At 41.3% G+C, this 21375-nt stretch overlaps 1 protein-coding gene across 1 annotated transcript in view; it reads right to left on the bottom strand.

Annotated features, from left to right (window-relative positions):
• The window catches only part of LOC124597229 (nuclear factor NF-kappa-B p110 subunit), a 100860-nt gene that overhangs the window by 45119 nt on the left and 34366 nt on the right, over positions 1–21375 (bottom strand). Inside the window, exons 7-10 of the mRNA XM_047135925.1 lie at positions 3453–3557; positions 3118–3354; positions 1155–1385; positions 928–1035 (exon numbers count right to left, since the gene is read on the bottom strand). Of these exons, the coding sequence (XP_046991881.1) occupies positions 928–1035; positions 1155–1385; positions 3118–3354; positions 3453–3557 (681 nt within the window). The remainder of the gene's footprint in view (positions 1–927; positions 1036–1154; positions 1386–3117; positions 3355–3452; positions 3558–21375) is intronic.

The following is a 21375-nucleotide window of genomic DNA, read 5'->3' as shown; positions in this document are numbered from 1 at the left end:
TCTTTGCAGGCGCCTCTTTAGTACATTACATTCTGCACAGAAATTAGAGTTATCTCAGATTTAAAAATCTAGGCAATTGCCGTGCTTCATTTCCGACTGTATCACTATTAGGCATAAGAATAATACGAATATAAACGTGACATGATATGTATATTCTTCCGCGTTTGCCTTTGTCTCACTCTAGTTTCGTAGTTTATTAGGCAGACAGGATTTAAATGAGATAGCAACAAACACGAAACAATACATGACAAAATGTTTATATTCATATTATTCTTATGGTTAAGAGAATACTGCAAGTGATTCACAATTCGTAAAAGTTTCTTTTAGCAACAATCTCTTCTAACAGGTAGGAAAAAATTCAGAACGTAGAGTTGGCCATATTGACAAACATCCCAAACAGTCTTGCCAGTCGGATTTTCGTAGTACATTGAAACGCTGCTACATTCGAAGGTGAACAATACGGACTTTGTATTTACTTCGTTGGATAATGAATGAAAATGCAGTGGTCGAAACTCGGGGCGGAGGAAAAAGCTCGTCTTCCATTTTTTTTTTTTTTTACATTTACTTACTGACACAGAGGTTTTGGCACCAGTATTTATCTTTGTGCCTGCAAAGCATGCCTGTGTAGCGCTACATATATTTGACGGCAGAAGTTAGTTGTGGCGGCACCTACCAACATTTTTCAGAACTTCTGTTTGCTTTGCACTCAATTCTAAGCCGCAGGCGGTTTTTTGGATTACAAAAACCGGGAAAAAAGTGCGGCTTAGATTCGAGTAAATACGGTAATAAATGCTACAACGCCTTAAAACCGATATGTTCATTTTGAAACATCCTGGATTATGGTATTCTGATTTCTCTTCATAAAATTAATAATGTAGCAAAGCCAAGAACTTTACACAAGAAATACATGAACACAGAATTTCTTACCAGTGGACTGCTGGGTCCTGTTACTTGCAGAATCCGTAACAAGGTCTCCTCCGTAGGCCTGCCTGACTGTCAGATTCTGCGGTCCTTGGGGCAACGCGCCGAGATATTCTGTAAACATTGCAAATACTTAAGTAAGAAACAGATTGCTAAATATACTTCCCTCACAAAAAATGAAGAAATGATTTTTTTCTATTACAACAGGCGATATGCCAATAAATGTAACTCACCTTGAAGAATATCACTACCTGACAGTCTACCGAAGAACTCTTGAAATTCGGCTGAATTGCTGCGAGGGTCACACAAATACGCATCCAGGCTAGTTGACGTGGTTGCTATACCACTAAAAGATGGATTGTTGCCTGATACTTCCAGGTTCAACAAATTCCGAGCCAGTTCATTCTCCTGTGAAATGTGTCTGTTGTAGGAGTCATTTACTGACATCCTTTGTCTTTTCCTGCCTAAAGAAGATAAAAAAAAAGTTATGTGAGAGATCACAGATCTTCATTTAGAAACAGGCAATTTCGGAGCATGGTAAAAGCACAGAGAAAGAATAGACTGTCACTTGGCAGTAAAAATCAATGAACAGACCCAAATTTTGATTGGCAATTAAGTTCAATTCCATGTAAACCCATCACTATCGATGACTTACATCCACCTGACATAAAGAAATGCTTACCAACATGTTAGTTACTTATTATCTCACCGTTTTATTTCCAATCATTGTGTTTACCACCCCTACCCCCTGTATCCGCGATTGATTTAACTACTGTTTTATCTTAAGCACTACCTAAAGCGCTATGAAAGCTAAACTTCTTTACAAGAACATTTACAAAATAGTTTGTTTAATGAGAACAGCCTATTCATTTATTCTACTGCTCTGGCTTTCATTAACAAACCCTACTTTCTCTTTTATGAGCACCTGCAACTGCATATGTGCACATGCACAGCTTTTATCTACCTTGATGCAGAAAAGGCACAGTAAAAATTTTCTAAATATTATGTAGCAAGGAATAAAGTAACAATAAAGCACTGCCACCACTGAAAGGGGAGTGCTACAGCACTGTAACAATGTAACTCTGTTGGGTCTGTGTGTTTTGAAACAAACAAACAAACACACACACACACACACACACACACACACACACACACACACACAGAGAGAGAGAGAGAGAGAGAGAGAGAGAGAGAGAGAGAGAGAGAGAGAGAGACAACAGGATGGGTGGGCAGAAGAAATTAAAAACAGTTGATGATTTGCCCCATAAAAGCAACTTTTCTTTTATCACAGCTGGGATAATTTGTGGTAACTTTTCCATGCAACTGGATCAGAATTAATGTACTAGCGCCCACATAACAAATCAGTCACTCATTATCTGTGTAAATATTTTGTTATAATAATAATAATAATAATAATAATGGGAGACACTTGAGAGCTTCAGCTGAAACTTTATATGACAAGAGTTCTCCCCTATTTTCACTCATTGCTTTCATATGGCATCATATTTTGGGGTAATTCATCACTGAGGAATAAAGTATTTATTGCACAAAAGCGTGTAATCAGAATAATAGCTGGAGTCCACCCAAGATCTTCCTGCAGACATTTATTTAAGGATCTAGGGATATTCACAGTAGCTTCTCAGTATATATACTCTCTTATGAAATTTGTTATTAACAACCAAACCCAATTCAAAAGTAATAGCAGTGTGCATAACTACAATACTAGGAGAAAGGACGATCTTCACTATTCAAGATTAAATCTAACTTTGGCACAGAAAGGGGTGAATTATACTGGCACTAAAGTCTTTGGTCACTTACCAAATAGTATCAAAAGTCTGACAGATAACCAACAAGTATTTAAGAAGAAATTAAAAGAATTTCTGAATGACAACTCCTTCTACTACATAGAGGAATTTTTAGATATAAATTAAGAAAAAAAATATCAAAAAAATAAAAAATAAAATAAAAAAATAAAAATAAAAAATAAAGAAAAACAAAAAAACACAAAAAAATAAAGTTGTTATATTAACTTAAGTATGTTGTTAAATTAACCTAATTATGTCATGCATTGGAAAATTCGACTCGTTCCACATCATTACGAAATATCGTATTCATGATCCATGGAACTAGTATTAATCTAATCTAATCTAATCTAGGTGGCCCAATTAATTTTTTCCCCTATGCTACAAAACTCACCTATTCTATCCGATGGCTTGTACGAGAACTGTATTGGTTCACTACAATCGCCATCTGTCGGACGATACAATTGCAAATACACATTAACATTATCCGTAATTTCTGTATCCCTATATGGTGGGGTACGAAACACGATTGCATACTGGTGATGCACATCCAATTCTGAGAACTTTCCAAAGTCACACCAAATTTCATTATCTTCTTCATCAAGTTCAAAGAACTTTATTTTAATGTTTTCTGTGGAAACAAATGGATAATGCCAATCAAATTTATGTCTACATTCAAAGTATAACATTAAATATTTGTAAATCATTAAAATGGTTAGCACGACTCACTTTTCCCAACTTTTTCAACAAGAATAAACACTTCTTCTCCTCCTAAACAACTGCTGGAGTTCTTATCAATGCGACATATTTTTAGCTCTCCAGTTAGGGCACTCTCTGTAACACAGAATATCAGTTTATCAGTAATTCCAAAGTGCAAATGTGAATTCACCTTTGCTTACTACTGAAACTGCAACATGACTGAACATATGTAATACTATAAACAAGATTCTTACATAAAGGGGATGGACTGCAACATAAAATAAGCTAACAGTCCTTGTATAAAAAGTTCAACTTTTATTTAAAACAATGGAAAGTTGCTACGCACCATATAGCGGAGATGCCGAGTCGCAACAGGCGCAACAAGAAGTGTGGCAGTGTGGTTTCAGCTCTCTGAGACTGCAGACGTGTGTGCAAGTTGCGTTTGTGTGTGTGTGTGTGTGTGTGTGTGTCTACTGCTGACAAAGGCCTTAATGGCCGAAAGTTACAATTGTGTGAATCTTTTTGTTGTGCCTATTGCGACTCAGCATCTCTGCTATATGGTGAGTAGCAACTTTCCTTCTCTGGCATTGTGCAGTTTTAACTGATTGCAATACAGGGTGTATATGTGGACAAGGAAAAAAAAATTCCCAGATTTCCCGGTTAAAAATACACTTTCTCCCGGATAAAAATACACTTTTTCCATGTTAAGTGCCAGTATACTCTTCCTTGGCACTGTAAAACTCATCAATTCTTTGAATGTTTATGGTTTTATATACTGATGTACAATTTCCCAGCACTTTAGAAAACGAAACTGAGGGGGGAAAAAAACGTTTTGAAAGGCCTTTCATGTGCAGCAACAAGTACGCTGCATATTTCCGTATTACGAAGGTATAAATTTGAATTCCACCCTACACCGCATGTCACTTTCCGAAGCACTGAAATCGAGATTGCAAAGCGCTTTTGCAAGGCAATCGTAGCTCATGTCACGTGATCTCACCAGCTGATGACAGGACACATGATGTAGTCACCCAATAGCAAGATCACTCTTCAGTAGCGCAAACACACAAATAAGAAAAGTAGAAAAGTTAAATGGTTTAAATTACTATACATAGCATTCACATATAATATTGGTGTCTAAGATTAATAAGCTGGAAGAGAAGCTAAGCTTCCACATATAAATTTTTTTTTTTTTTGCGCGTGTTACATTTCAAGATACATCACACAAATGTGCCAATAAAATTTTTAATAATGACGTAAATGTCTGATTTTCTGGGCTCGAAATTCTTCTAAATGGTTGTCCTCAAAGAGTTGATTTTTAAATGAGAGTCGAACACTTTGTGATTTAAGAAATTCATAGTACATTCTTGCACATAGTTCATCTTGCGTAAAAGGAAATTTGTTTTGAATGTAACGCTTTTCAAACCATCATTCACAATATTTTCCTGCGACCTCTTAGAAATAAGTTCGTTTCAGCAGTTGGAAGAGAGCGCCAGATAATAGGCGTCAACGCGCTTGCGTAGCTACGATGACGCAGGAAACCCATACGTTCATACGTGTAAATCATTAAAAGATCTTACACTGTGTCATAAAAGAAACAAGACAAGAGAGCATACTTCAAGAGCATACTTCAAGAGCATAGGAATTTCGTGAACACACTAAAATGCATAATTCGGCTTAAAATGCACTTCGTATGTCCAGATTCGTACGTAAATTTTCTAGGACTACCAGTACTGTATTATATCATGTTTGGTTCTTTATTATGGTATAATGACATAAGTGCACTTGAAATGCAGCGAACAGTTGAAACTAGGCAACAGTGTGAAATTAAACATTTTGTTTCAAATAAAGCAGGAAAGATTAATGAAAGCCAAATCTCTTTAGCAAATCAACAAAAATAACTTCATTGTTCTGTAAGGCAATTAATGCTCGACTGTCAGGAAGGTGGAAATAAAATCTAAAACTAATAACATATTTTAGCCTTCCGTAATTATGTGAATGTATTTTAATTCATTTGATAACTCCTGTCATCCATTTGTCATCATTTAATGTGAGAACAATAAATGATGAGGAAACAACAAAATCACTGAACGTAAACACAGGTCACATGGAGGCGACCCATCTCCCCACCACAACTCAGACTGCTCTGGGCATCAGCGCCAGATTTACTATATTTCCGAACTGGTGCACTATTAAGTAGTGGCGCCCAGCCATACTTCCGTAACCAGAAGCGAAAGAAGGTACTACTGATACGAAACTCAACTGCGCAAGAGCCCGCCCACAACTGCTCAAACAAATCTAATTTAAACAGTTACCACATCACCCTCATTGGAGGCAATTTGTTGTTATGAAGCATTGCATAGTCTTCCTAAAGGCTTTGACACACTTTGCTGTTGGCAGACGCTTGTATGAGCACTGTGTTTTATTGTTGTATACGGCGCATTTCCTTTTCAACTTGTTTTATTTTCGTTGTTTTTCCCCCTCTTGTTCATGTTTTGTTGCTGCAGTATTTTTCTGCAATAGCGGGATACAGTAGTATCCTTTGTTAGAGTATTTGTTCTTACCAGTCAAAATCACAAAACTTTAACTGAAAACTAAAACAATGAAAAAAATCCCGGAATTCACAACAATTCCCGGGTTTTTCCCGGTTTTCTACTGGATGAAAAAATTCCCGGGTTTCTCCCGGATCATGTACACCCTGTAATAGTGAAGTCACTTGGTGCTTATGCTTTAAGGCACATTCTACTTTACAAATTGTGTATAGTGAAAGTTTTATGAGGAACCAACCCTATTTCCTTATTCGTCCTTCCAAGTGAAATGTGAAGGTTCAATCCTACCATATACTGCCTACTTACAACAGCTGAACTATTATCATTATGCTCAGGTGTGACGTGGAAAAAGGACACACTTCCAATTAATCGTATCAACTGCTTCACTCAGCAGTTTCAATGTCTATTATTTTATTTTCATGTCAGTTAATGAGAGTGATACAATTAGTTTTCTTCTGGCAGGACATACACAGACACACAACTGCTTGTGACACGTTAGAATGAGGCGGACAGAGATGCAAAACCACACAGGTGCCTTTGGTACAAAGATCCCTATCAATTATGCCATCTGGATACACAGATCTACACATTGTTTCAACTTTTACTTGCCTCAAATTCCATAACTGCCATTCCGTGATGCAGCGGCACTAGCATCTCTCAGAATGGATTCAGTGGCGAATGTGACTTACCCATGACCTGAACATCCTATGACATCACAATAAATTTTCTCACACAGCAAAAGAATTGAATGATTCCAATAACAGTACAAAATAACATACACTAACATATGGTAAGAACTGGGAAATGTACAATGATATGATATTTTGTAATTATACATAACTACAAAAAGAGGAAGTGTTTTAGAACATCAAATATTGTAAGAGAAAACTAGAAATTCCACTGACGATTAAATACAGCAGTTAACAACTCAAAGACATCACCAGTCTTTTACAGCAGTATTCAATACATTATCACGTTTAAACACAGCAGTCTCTCCTATTTTGACAGTGGTTCATTTCTCTCTCATTACCTAGTTTCACAGTTCATTCAACTAGCATTGTGAACCTCCAGCAACACAGCTGACAAACTGTGTGTTAGCTTATCACACTTCTGAGATATCAGAATGGTAATCAAAGCTGAAATGAAGAAATTATCTTCTAGACTATGCTGACACCTATAAATATGAAATATTTAACTGTTCAACCAAACAATAACTTCTCATTTTCAATTATGTGCACAAATGAATGAAATTAAGAATTAAATCACCCTAAAGAAGCCAAACTAATGATCATTTTATCACATCATGACATCATCACGTGCACAGAAGAATTGACACTGTCTCTGGCCATCAAAGCCTATGCTCATAAATTGAGAATGTCTCATAACAACTGCCAAAAATACCTGCAATTACCTGCATTGAGCTGTTTATGAATCATTTTTTAATTCCAGGAGTGAAAAATGAAAGTTACACCTCCAATAATAGAGTCAACAATGATTTTTATCACAGCATACTTATTTCATTGCTAGCTACGATTACTGAGGTGGCTTTGTGCATTTCATTGCAGAGAACTTTACAAGGTTTATGTGGTGTCACCGCCAGACACCACACTTGCTAGATGGTAGCTTAAATCGGCCGCGGTCCATTTAGTACATGTCGGACCCGCATGTCGCCACTGTGTGATCGCAGACCGAGCGCCACCACAAGGCAGGTCTCGAGATACGGACTAGCACTCGAGCCCAGTTGTACGGACGACATTGCTAGCGACAATACGGACGAAGCCTTCCTCTCATTTGCCGAGAGACAGTTAGAATAGCCTTCTGCTAAGTCCATGGCTACGACCTAGCAAGGCGCCATTAGCCTTACCTAGTTTGAGAGTTATCGTATAAATGTCTCAAGAAGAACGCTGTAAACCAACAAAGAATAAAGTTAAGTATATTCCAATTTCTTGATAGCAGTCATAACGTATCCTGTTCCAGACTTGACGCCAGTCGGCGTGTGTGTACGCGTGCCTTTCGGCTCCCTTCTCAGTGTGGCGTAGCTAGCTTGTTACGCCACAACAGATTGGCGACGAAGGAAAAGTGTTCTTTCTGATTGCTTACATTTACTTGTGTCATGGCTTCGCCAGATGTACTGTCCGAATTTTATCGCTTGCAGAATCAGCAGACGCAGGCGTTATTGGATGCCCTTGGACAGCTCGTCCAGGGTCAACGTGCCATTCACACCGATGCGGCAGCCGCCGCTTCACCGCTACCGCAGCCACAACTCGCAGTTGCACCGCCTTTTAAGCACTATGATCCTAGCGCAAGAATCTTGGACTGAATGGTCCTGACAGTTTGGCTTTCATCTAGCCGCCTACAGAATTCAAGGTAATGAGCGGCAGCCGTTTTTGCTTTCGTGTGTAGGTGTGTCCACCTACCGTGTGATAGTGAAATTGTTTCCCCGACGCGACGTAGCAACTCTGTCCTACGATGAAATTTTGTCCACTTTAGATGCCTATTTCAAAGAAACAGTTAATGTGGTTGCAAAACGGTATACGTTTTTTCGTACAAAACGTACGGCCGGTCAAACTAATAGGGAGTGGGTAGCAACATTGCAAGGACTTACTAGGGACTGTGCCTTTGACTGTGACTATGGCCTTTCTTATTCAGATACAATGGTACGTGATGCAATTGCACAGAACGTTTCTGATGTTCGCATACGGGAGCAAATTTTGAAACTAGTTAATCCCTCCCTTCAACAAGTGATAGACATATTGGATAGGGAAGACACACTTGACTGTGCTCAGGAATCTTTTGAAACTTCGCCAGCCGTGTGTAACTGGCCCGCTGGACGCGCTGCGCGGCCCGGTAACCTGCCCTCGCGCACTTCGACGCAGCTGCCGCCGCGCTCTAAACCAGGTGTGCCGCGCCAGCACACAAATGCAGTGAAATCATGCCCGCGGTGTGCAACTAGACATTCGCGTGAACATTGCCCATCACACCAAGCTATTTGCTTTTTCTGCAATAGGAAAAGACATGTTCAAAGTGTTTGCCAGAAAAAGCTCAGATCAGACAATCACAACCATTCCAGGCCCTTTGCTTCGCGCCGGAATCGAACCAAGGACACTCAGGCTCGTGGACCTTCGCCCATGGACATTCATGTCGTTAATTCCACTTCGTCCAGTGCCACTTTCTCTAACAGTGACTGTGTTCGTCCCACAAGAACTGTGCGTCGACGTTGCCGGAAATCATGTCAATTAGCAAGTGATGCTGTACCTGTATCAGTTCAAATTGCACGAGACAGTCGCTCTTGTCGTCAGCAGGACAATAAACTTTTTGTAGATTTGGACTTTCATGGCAAGGTCATACCATTCCAGCTCGATACCGGAGCTGCAGTTTCATTGCTCAATCACAACACGTACAAACAACTGGGCGCACCTCCGTTGCGTGCCGCAAATGTTAAGTTACATAGTTATTCAGGACAGAATATACCTGTGTTAGGACAGTGCAGCCTTCTTGCCACATACAAGGGACAAACAAAACTTGTGTCATTTTACGTTCTTCGTTCTTCTTCTGCAGTGAACTTGTTTGGTTTAGATTTATTTCAGTTGTTTAACATGTCTATTGTAAATCAGGTCCTATCAGTGAATCAGACTGTGCCTTCAGACAGAGTTTCTCGGCTATGTGATGAATTTGCAGACATTTTTGCACCGGGCCTTGGTTGTGCTAAGAACTATGAAGCACACTTGGAACTGAAAGTAAACGCGCAACCGAAATTTTTCAGAGCACGCAATGTTCCCCACGCATTGCGTGATGTGGTTGCAAGAACATTAAACGATCTAGAATCACAGGGTGTAATTGAATGTGCGCAATGCCTCTTCTCTTTCAGCTCCGCTTCATCGCATACGCCGTACAGGTGTTCCGTTCGTCTGGACGACGGAATGCGAATGCGCCTTTCGCCAGTTGAAATCGGCGTTGCTTTCTCATACATGCCTTACGCCATTTGATCCCCGGAAACCCCTTTTGTTGATGGTAGATGCATCGGATTTCGGGATCAGTGCTGTGCTTGCGCACAAAGTTGGCTCGCATGATCGCCCTATTGCCTTTGCGTCAAACTTGCTCTCGTCTGCGCAACGAAATTATTCACAGATAGAGAAAGAAGCTTTGGCTCTCGTGTTTGGTGTTACTAAGTTCCATGATTTCTTGTATGGTCGTCACTTTACCATCATCACAGACCACAAACCTTTGACGTCGCTTTTTCATCCGAACAAGCCTGTACCTCCACGTACAGCGCAGAAATTCATTCGCTGGTCTATTTTCCTCTCGCAGTACCGCTACGATATCTTGTATCAGTCCACTGCTAAGCACGGAAACGCCGATGCGTTGTCACGTTTGCCTGTTGCTGAGGATAAAGCATTCAATTCTTCCGAACTTGCTTGCCTGTTCATTGATTCGGAAACCGATGAAGTGGCCGAATCGTTTCCGATTGATTTTCGTCGTGTCGCTACAGCCACAGCTGCTGACCCGGTCCTTGCTACCGTTTTGCGTTTTGTTGCTACGCAATGGCCTTTGTCAAAGTCTCGGATCGAGGATCCGTTGGTTCGCCGATTTTTTGCTCACAAGGAGAGACTTTTTGTTCGACATGGTGTTTTGTTGTTGCGTTCTGATAATGATCAGTCCAGAGTCGTGGTCCCACGTTCGTTACAGTCCTCTGTTTTACGGCTTCTTCACCAAGGACATTGGGGTATAGTGCGAACGAAACAACTTGCTCGTCAGCACTGTACTTGGTTCGGAATCGATGCTGCGATTACGACTATGTGTTCTACTTGCATGGCGTGTGCCGAACAACAATCCGCACCGCCGCGGAAAGTCTTTGCATGGCCAAAAGCCACTTCCCCTTGGCAACGCTTGCACATTGATTTTGCTGGTCCGTTCTGGAATGCTCGATGGTTGGTTCTGGTAGATACCTTCAGTAATTTTCCTTTTGTTGTCCGGATGTCTTCCACGACGTCATCTGCCACCATCCAAGCGTTGTCTGCTATCTTTTGCATTGAAGGTCTTCCGCAGACTATTGTTTCCGACAATGGCCCACAATTCATGTCCGCAGAATTTGAGTCATTCTGCAAGGCCAATGGTATTCAACATCTGACATCCGTGCCGTTTTCGCCTCAGTCAAACGGTGCCGCTGAACGATTGGTCCGGACTTTCAAGTCCCAGATGTTGAAGCTGAAAGAGTCGCATTCTCGGGAGGACGCGTTGTTGCTCTTTTTGTCATCGTATCGCTCTCAGCCCCGAGATGGTCGCTCGCCGGCTGAGTTGCTCCACGGTCGTCCTCATCGAACCTTGATGTCTTTGCTGCGCCACCACAAGGCAGGCCTCGAGATACGGACTAGCACTCGATCCCAGTTGAACGGACGACATTGCTAGCGACAATACGGACGAAGCCTTCCTCTCATTTGCCGAGAGACAGTTAGAATAGCCTTCTGCTAAGTCCATGGCTACGACCTAGCAAGGCGCCATTAGCCTTACCTAGTTTGAGAGTTATCGTATAAATGTCTCAAGAAGAACGTTGTAAACCAACAAAGAACAAAGTTAAGTATATTCCAAAGCTACGTATTTTCTTGATAGCAGTCATAACGTATCCTGTTCCAGACTTGACGCCAGTCGGCGTGTGTGTACGCGTGCCTTTCGGCTCCCTTCTCAGTGTGGCGTAGCTAGCTTGTTACGCCACAACAGTTTATGTGCAAGATACACTGCATGTCTATTAATGGGTACTTCAACACAAATCATCACCTGCACACATACAAAATCAATCCACATGGATATCAGTCAACTACTCAAAAAAACTTTTTTGAAATCTGCAAAGGAAAGAATAACCCACAGCATAACTTCAGTCAAATTAAGATGTAAAAGTGAACATAGACACATGGATGACACCAACAAGCAAAAAAACAAAGAATGATGACTGAATTTCAGTCTTCCACAGCAAAGACAGAGGGTGTACAAAAGAAAAGGCGAAATTTTGGGAAATTGAGGCAGACAGTGCTTAGTACAAAGCTTTGTTTCTATCACGTTGATACACGTTAAACAACACTGCGTGCCATCCAAACTGAGTACTTTGCAGTCATGAATAGAATTATGTTTTGGGTGGTTGATATTGGTTGGTTCAGCAGGTGGAGGCAGTGGTAAATGGACTGAGCAGTGAGGTCATCAGTCTTCATTAATAGGGCAGTCCACCTGGAGTTAAAGTGACTTAGCCAGAAATTTGATGAAATTGTGGTAGTACGTAGGACACAAAATATTGATGCTTACCACACGAAATAATTTAAAGAGAAAGTATAGGGGTAGGGCCAATCTGAAGGTCACATTGCAACCCCCCCCCCCCCCCCCCCCCCGTGCCTATCTGCAGCAAGAGAAACTTCATCACATCTGCCCCCCCCCCCAACCCAATGTGAAGCTGAGAGAGTAATAGAATAAATAATTTATTCTAACCAGGAGGTATGTAACAGTAAAAGTGAGAAGGTTAAAAATGTAATGAACACTAGTAGATTCGACAATACAGGTGGGAATAGCACAGACTCTCAGAAGAAGCGTAAAAATATGTTCACATAATCTCTGTCGTCACCTTGTGTCAAGGATAAAGGATCTTGAATATCTTGTCCCCTTCAGAGTACTGTGTGAAGGGGCACTTCTAAAAAAGAAAACCAGGACGTAGCAGGAACACAACAGTTGATGGCACCTATCAGTTAATAATAATAATAATAAAAAGAGAAAGAGTACAAGAGTGGTGGACAGGCCTGACACCATAAATCCAACTGCAACCCCAACCATTCTGCCCCTGCCCAGATTTCACAATAAAAATAACTTTCTTGGAGGAAACAATGAACCAGTTAACTGACTGTTACATTATCCCCCAACATCAGAAGCAAAAAATCTGGAAGACAACACTTGTCGTGGAAGAGAAGGCGGGCAACCCCCCAGAATTTCAGCCACAGTCTACAAGGCTTCGCAGCCACAAATGGTAGGTGGTTCATTACATAAGGTTATGAGTTAATCCGGTATGATCAATGAGGCCATGACAAGGGGCAGTGGGTTTCTTCCAGGAGAGGAATGGTATGAGGACCGCCACACAGCCAATATAGCGCATTTAAAATTAGTTGCAACTTTTGACATTTGGCTCAACAGATGGGACATGACGCTGTTGCCCAGTTAACACAACAGCGAGCCAGCTTTCCCCTACAATGCTGCCAGCAGTTTGGTTGGTAAACCAACCCTGTTGCCGTGCCAGACATTAAAATACCACGTGCTGTCGTGCTTAATGTGCTTCTGCATTAGTTAGCTCTCTTTGTGAAGTGTTATTTTGTGTCACTGAAGTGTTCTTCAGTGCTCAAGTGTTGTGCATGAGTGTTTTTGTGTCGGCGTTGCGTTGATAGTAGCAGTGCAGCATGTCTGAACATAAGATTAGCAGTAAAAGAGGTCATCCGAGAACACGTTCACCAGCTGTGAAGATAAAGAGCTGTGGAAAGGGAATTCCAATCCGTGGCCGAGGTTACAAATTTGTGTGCTCTACGCACAGTTATTCTGAACTGGAGTGCAATGCAGCAGCACATTTTAGATGTTATGAGAGGGATGGACAGAACAGCTGCTGCATTGAACATCCAGCGATCTACAGTGCTGAGAATTGGCAAGAGGGAGGAAAGAAAGGAAGGCGTGATTGAAGGAGCAACACCAGCTCATTCTTTATTAGAAACTCCAGGCACAAAAATATGGTATGACATACCTGTAACTAAGATTGACGCATTCCAGCAGGATGCAATTCGAGACATGTATGCTTATTATCAGTGCAAGGCATATCCTACTTTAAACAAACTTCTTTTCAGCCTCAAAGAAGCAGAGACGTTTGAGGGGAGTAGGTCCATCACTTCTAAACTATTTGCACGAGCTTGGTTTCCAGCACGAAAAGTTTTCATCTCTGATATTTATTATCGAGAGAAGTGGCATAGTGAGGCCGATATCTGCATGCAGTGAGGAGTATTTCATTCGAAGATATTGTGTAGTTGGACAAGACGTGGATTAATGCACATCACAAGCTGACAAAGGGGTGGACAGATTGCACAGCATGTACGGTAACATGTGCAATGTATGGTAACATGTGCAATGTATGGTAACATTTGCAATGTACGGAAGGCACGGCTTTATTGTCAGCCGGTGATGCATTTGGCACACACTGGCAACTATGCTTCCCCTACTCGCCCTTTGCAGTACTCTCAAAAGTCGCAACTAATTTTAAACACACTCTAGTCTCCTCAATAGTGAGGAGTTAATTACAGAGGACACTAGCTCAGCAGACAGTGTACCACCTCGGTGTGAGAAGAAGTCGCACAAACAAATCCCAAGTATAGATCTTATATGAACCATGCACCAACAAATCCACACCTACAGTCATCAAAGTGAATGCTGAGCAAGTAATTGCTTCTCTAGTCAACAAGTCTGCCACTTCTTTCCCCGGGGCACCCACAACTTGTGACCCAGAGAAAGAGTGTGGAGGTAGTATGACCAAGGTGAGGGAGGCCGTCATGTGCAGCAGATATCAATCGGTAGCCAGGAGAATATTCACTGAGTCACTATAAATGAAAATGAGGTTGAGGTAAGTCCATCACATGGCTCTGGTAATGGCTAACAGCTCTCCTGAGGAAACACTACATGTTCATGGCGCTGAATGTTGTTCCTGACCCACATGGGGCATAAAATCATATCTTGTTCTAGCCATAGTTCTAGAGCTGGCAGTGTAGATGATAGAAGCACTCTAATACTTCTGAAGATATGATAGAAGTTGCTGAAATGTCATGGAATGACAAACTTTAGGTCCTGGAAATAGATCAGTCCTAACTTGTGGCCTGTGTACAAACCAAGGAGTAATTCGTGCAAATATACGAGGTGCGGCTAGAAAAAAACCGGACTGATGCTGGAAAAAACATTTATTTACAATTTCATGTTATCTCCTTCAATGTACTCTCCTCCTCGGTCTCTACACCGCTCCATACGAATTTTCCACTGTTCATAGCAATGCCGCAGATCATTTTCGGTAAGTCCATACATTACTTCCGCCGCTTTTTCTTTTACTGCTTCAACAGTCTCAAATCTAGTTCCTTTCAAAGCTGACTTGACTTTAGGGAAAAGAAAAAAGTCACAGGGGACCAAATCAGGTGAGTAGGGTGAATGATCTAAGATGGGAATGTTGTGTTTTGCCAAAAACGTCTTCACTGACAACGCACTGTGAGCTGGGGCATTGTCTTGGTGAAGGATCCATGACTTTTTTCTCCACAAATCGTTCCGTTTTCTCCGTACTCGCTCACGTAGGGTAGCCAGGACGCTAATGTAGTAATGCTGATTCACTGTTTGTCCCTCTGGTACCCAATCAATGTGCACAATCCCTTTGATGTCAAAAAAAAAAAAAAAACAATCATCATTGCCTTGAATTTCGATTTTGACATTCGTGCTTTTTTTTGTCGTGGAGAACCAGGAGTTTTCCAATGCATCGATTGGCGTTTAGTTTTGGGATCGTAAGTAAAAAACCACGATTCATCGAAAGTAATAACATTTTGTAAGAAGGTGGGATCACTTTCAATGTTTTCCAGGATGTCAGAACAAATCATTCTTCGGCGTTCCTTCTGTTCAATTGTGAGACACTTTGGAACCATTTTTGAACACACTTTGTTCATGTTGAAACTTTCATGAAGAATCTGCCTAACACTTTCCTTGTCAACTCCTGTTAACTCGGACACTGCTCTGATTGTTAAACAGCGATCTTGTCGAACAAGTTTACCGATTTTTTCAATGTTTGCATCAGTTTTTGCTGACAATGGTCTGCCAGTGCAAGTGTCATCACTGGTGTCTTCGCGGCCATCTTTAAATCGTTTAAACCACTCAAACACTTGTGTTCGCGATAAACAATCAACGCCATACACTTGTTGTAACATTACAAACGTTTCACTTGCAGATTTTCCTAGTTTGAAACAAAATTTGATGTTAACACGCTGTTCTTTCTGTACACTCAACATTTTCCGACGCACAGACAAAACGTCAACTACTTAAAACAGATGCCACGGGCAGACTGAGTGCAGGAGGAGATGAAACTCGATCAGTAGGCGGAGCGAGAGTCACGTGACAGGCCACGCGACTTTCAGCCTTATTGCATTCGTTTTATTGTTTCACTAGTACTAGTCCGGTTTTTTTCTAGCCACACCTCGTACAGGGAGCATGTTCTACAAAGAGTAGGCAGAAGTTCCAGCAAGGGTCTTCAGGCGCAGTCCAACTGGGAAACCTGCTCGAGGGTGTCAGGAACAAGCAGCATGAAGACAGAATTTGGTGAGTCTGATGATTAGGAAATTGTTGTATAGTGATTGTATAGATGAGCAAGAGTTGGAACCATCAGGATTGAATAGGTAGTACTTCTGGTACCCCTATCTGATCCCTTCTTCCCCGTTCCATTCACGAATGGCCTGTGTGAAGAATGATTGTTGGTAAACCTCTGTACTAGACTAGCTCTAATTTTCTCATTTTGTGAGACATGTGTCGTCTTATTCTTCCCGGACTATATTCTCTAAGAATTTCGATATTAAACCACTCTGTGATATTCAACACCCCTCTTGTATAGTTTGGCACTGGAGTTTGTTGGGCATATCTTTAACACTCTCACACCAGCTGAGTGACCATGTCACGAAACACGCTACTCTTTGTTAGGTCCTCTCTATTGCTTTCTAACTGTTTTGTAAGCTACTTCTTTTGTGGATCACTATCATTTTCTACAGATTCTTCCTACAAATCTCAGGCCAACATCTGCTTTTCCTGAAACTTGGTTTATGTGATCATTCCACTTAAGTTTGCTCCGAATGGTTGCTAATAGATATTTTATAGATGGTGTACTGGGTCCAATAATTTCAAAGCCAAAGGTGTAGCTGAGCCGTATATGCCTGGCAACCTCAGAAAGATGGAGGCTCATAAGGTGAGTATTCGTAAAGAGGCTAACCAGTCTCCACAAATTTGGTTGTTCAAACAGCAGGAAGACATGGTATGTAAACCACTGCATTGGCAGTAGGTAGTTGTCAACGTCATGGTCTACTGGGACTTTGATGAAGTGTCCTGTGGGCCTTGTACAAAGCAGACACTTTGCTTTGCCAACTTTTCGTGAAATTCCTCATCCATCCACTCTGTTAAGACCCACCAGGCAAAAAGTAAACCCAGGGTGGCTACTCAAACTTGGACAAAAAAAGAGAGAGAGAGAGAGAGAGAGAGAGAGAGAGAGAGAGAGAGAGAATTACAGGTGTGTAGTGTGGAAGATGGTGTCAAGAAGTTCCTGATAAATTAATGGTGATGAGTGGGGAGTGGAACAATATATCACAATAATTTTTCTTTCCTCTTCACTGATCACTGACCTATATTCCAGCCAATACGTAGTAGCTTAACCACAGCTTTTAAAACATCAATAATTTATATAGAATGATTTTCATGTAATTAACACACTTCAAGATGCTAAGGATTTTAAAATTTGTGATTTATAAACTCAATAAAATTCATTTTCAACACTGGGTAAAAACGAACTATTCCCTTGGTTAATTTGTGAAAGTTTCCAGACTGCTTCTCGTAAAATGCAATTCCCTAAGAATCCCACATTTTCCAGAAGAATTGTCCCTCTTAAACCCATTACTGTGTTCAGCCTTTAATGGAGTAACCAGTACATCACAAAGTTTTTAACACATGAGTGTAGACTTGAAACTTTTCCATGGTATTACACACACACACACACACACACACACACACACACACACACACACACACACACACACGTCTCAGTGACTACATCGTTGAGCCCTTACAAAGGAAATGTACCTAATTATTCAATTCATAATTATGATGATGATGGCGATAAGGGTCAATATCTCTTCAGAACAGCATGTTGCAAGGCATCCCAGATATGCTCAATAATGTTTGTGTCTGGGGAGTTTGGTGGCCCGTGGCAGTATTCCTGTAGCCACTCTGTAGCAATTGTGGGTGTGTGGGGTGTTGCATCATCCTGCTGGAAATGCCCAAGTCCGCCGGAATGCACAATGGACATGAATGGAAGCAGGTCATCACACGGTATTCTTATATACGTGTCACCTGTGAGTCATATCTAGACCTATCAGGGGATCCATATCACTCCAACTGCACACACTCCTCACTATTACAGAGCCTCCACCAGCTTGAACAGTTCCCTGCTGACACGGAGGGTTCATGGATTCATGAGCTTCTCTCCATATCCATACATGTCCATCTGCTTGAAACTAGACTTATCTAACCAGGCAACATGTTTCCAGTGATCAACGCAGGCGTAAAGCTTTGTGTCGTGCAGTCATCATGGGTACACGAGTGGGCCTTCAGCTCCGAAAGCCCATATTGATGATGTTTCGATGAATGGTTCGCACACTCACACTTGTTGATGGCCCAGCTTTGGAATCTGCAGAAATTTGCGGAAGGGCTGCACTTCTGTAACATTGGAACGATTCTCTTCAGTCGTTGTCGGTCCTGTTCTTGCAGGATCTTTTTCCAGCTGTTGGAGATTTGATGTTTTACCAGATTCCTGATATTCGTGAATTTGTCAAACAGTAAATTCCCACTACAACTCAGACACTGCATCCCATCCCTCGTAAACTGACTATCACACCACATTCAAACTCACTTAAATCTTGATAACCTGCCATTACAGAAGCAGTAAATGATCTAACAACTCCACCAGACAACTCTTGTCGTATATAGGTGTTGGCAACCACAGCTCTGTATTCTGACCGTTTACGTATCTCTGTATTTGAATACACGCGCCTATACCAGTTTCTTTGGCACTTCAGTTTTAATAATAATAATAATAATAATAATAATAATAATATTTCCAATCACACACTCTTGGAGAAGGGAAAATTATAGATCTGATGGCCACTATCATAGGTAGATTGCGTGAATATTTAATAAGTTGGTTACTTTATACACAAAATTTCTAATAAAATATTAATTTCTGTCAGTATTCAAGACTTGTCAATGTGTTGCCGAGATACAGGACCACTGGATGGTGATGTCAAAATAAATTCAACAGGCAGCAATCATACCGATTAAGGGAGTCACACAATGGTGTATATCGTTAGGAAAAAAGTCCCCCCCCCCCCCCTCCTCCACTATCAGCCACCCCAAGTGGTACCCGACTGGTAGCACAGTGGAGTAGCTAACCTAGGTGCCGGGGGAGCTTCCTATGCCGCTCTGCCTAAATATCCACATGACAGGTCGGCACAGGCACAACCTCCCCTCTTACGATGCCTTCAGGAACTTTTTTTACTTGTGAGGACATCCCACTGTGTATCTACCAAGGCAATAAAGCCATGGAGACTCGCTCTCTGGACCTAATTTTGCTCCCAGTTCTCTGTGAACAGACTGCATGCCTCTCACTGATGCTGCACATAGGAGTCGCCGTGCTCACTGCCCTCTGATCTCTCATTATCAACTATACTCTCACCTTCCTCTCAAGATGGTTTCCCACGTTTTACTAGTTAGGATTCTCTGAAGGCACATGTTCACTAGCAAGTAACTTTCACAAGGAACTTCTGCAAGCACTTGCTGAAGTGTTTACATTAGAAAAAAAAAAAAAGGTTGGGCAAGGTAACTTCTGCTAGTCGCTTGGGCAAGTTAATTTCTGGAACTTTCTGCAAGCTCCCTCAGAAGTGTTTGCGCTAGTCTCTCGAGGTGAGATAGGGAAGTGGTTGTTACACTGTTGTAGTTAAAACCCAGAGCAGCCCCCATCGTTGTTGCATTATTTGTAATGAAGAAAAAAACCTGAGCAACAAAACAGAGCTGCCCCCATTGTTGTATTATTATTATTATTATTATTTGTACTGAAGAAAAAAATCTGAGCAACAGAAAAATGTGAGTGAAGAAATGGGAAAACAGGCATATCTATTTCAGTTATTGCGAAACACTTTTCAATGAACAAAAATCAGAGAACTCCAGTCAGATTAAAAACTTCACGAGAATTTTGTATGAAAGTTTCAAAAATCTCGTCTATTGTATAATAAAATATTCGAAAACAGGACCAAAAAGAGCTGCAAGCTGTGTCACCATGAGATAGCCTTTTAATAACTCTTAATTTTCGCAAATGTTTATTACTTTTATTAAATTTCTGTCCAACCATCTTTACGCCATTCTAATTACTGACACTGACATTTTCGTATCGGCATTCAACACACGAAACTCCCAGAAGATTGCAAGTGCCTGCAGCAAGATGCTAGGAAATGTTTCCACTAACTTGCGGAAGCTGCTTCTGCAAGCTGACAAACCTTATGGTCGTCAACCTGCTGGGGGCGTTTCCACTTTAAAGAACTTGCAGTAGCAGCTTCTCCAAGTGACTTGCAGAAGTTTACTTGTAAGTGGACACACACCTAAAGGGCTGCACCAACATTTATTTCTTGTTTCATAATTTATCCCTTATCTTCTGACTGCTGTGGAGGACTGGATAAACAACAATCTTACATAGTAGACAGTTGTCATCCTGTGCTGTGAAGACAATCTTCTATTTTCCTTTGGTTAAATGGTCAATACATTAATACTAAATTGCCTTTCTGTCATGCGTTTGTGGTTTCGTCCCTTAGTCTACAAGCTGATATGACAAACACCTGCTGTAGGTTCGATCTTCAATGCACCACAGTCTAGTACTGCATGCTGTAAAACAAAATCGCAAAAATTAGCGGATGGCCATATGTGCAATCTCTGCTTGCTCATCACCAATTGGCTCATGAACACCACCGACCACCATTATTCTGTATCTTTACTGGTGATGAAAAATGGTGTCTTTATGTGAACATAAGCTAAAGAAAGGGACAGTTGAGTCCCAACAAAGGAGCAACTCCCTGTACAAAGACCTGTGCACATCCACAAAAGATAATGTTATGCATCTGGCGAAACAGCGAGTTTTTTGTACCACAAATTGCTTCCCAAAGGTATAACCGTCACTTCTGACGTTTACTGCCAACAACTGAGACATCTCACAGACGCAGTCCAAGAACGACAACCAGAAAGACTGCGTGAAGCAATGCTACTCCACAATAATGCTCGAGCGCATTCTGCTGCACTGATAAGAAACACTACACAGGAGTTGGGTTGGGAAGTCATTCCGCAGCCACCTTATTCACCTTACATTGCGCCCTCAGATTTTCACCTCACCTGCTCTCTATCGAACAACATTTAAGGAACTTCCTTTCCATATGAAAATGTGCTCTGAACATGGGTCAATGAATTCTTCACTTCAAAGCCAAGTATTTCTACAGTCATGGAATCGAAAAGTTACCTCAGCATGGGCAGACTGTGAAACAGTGAAGGAGAATATATTATTGATGACTCAAGTCTCTGTC

The sequence above is a fragment of the Schistocerca americana genome, chromosome 1, assembly GCF_021461395.2.
Source record: "Schistocerca americana isolate TAMUIC-IGC-003095 chromosome 1, iqSchAmer2.1, whole genome shotgun sequence".
Taxonomy (NCBI): domain Eukaryota; kingdom Metazoa; phylum Arthropoda; class Insecta; order Orthoptera; family Acrididae; genus Schistocerca; species Schistocerca americana.
Note: the sequence above shows the minus strand (reverse complement) of the source record. Positions and strands in the feature narration are given on the sequence as shown.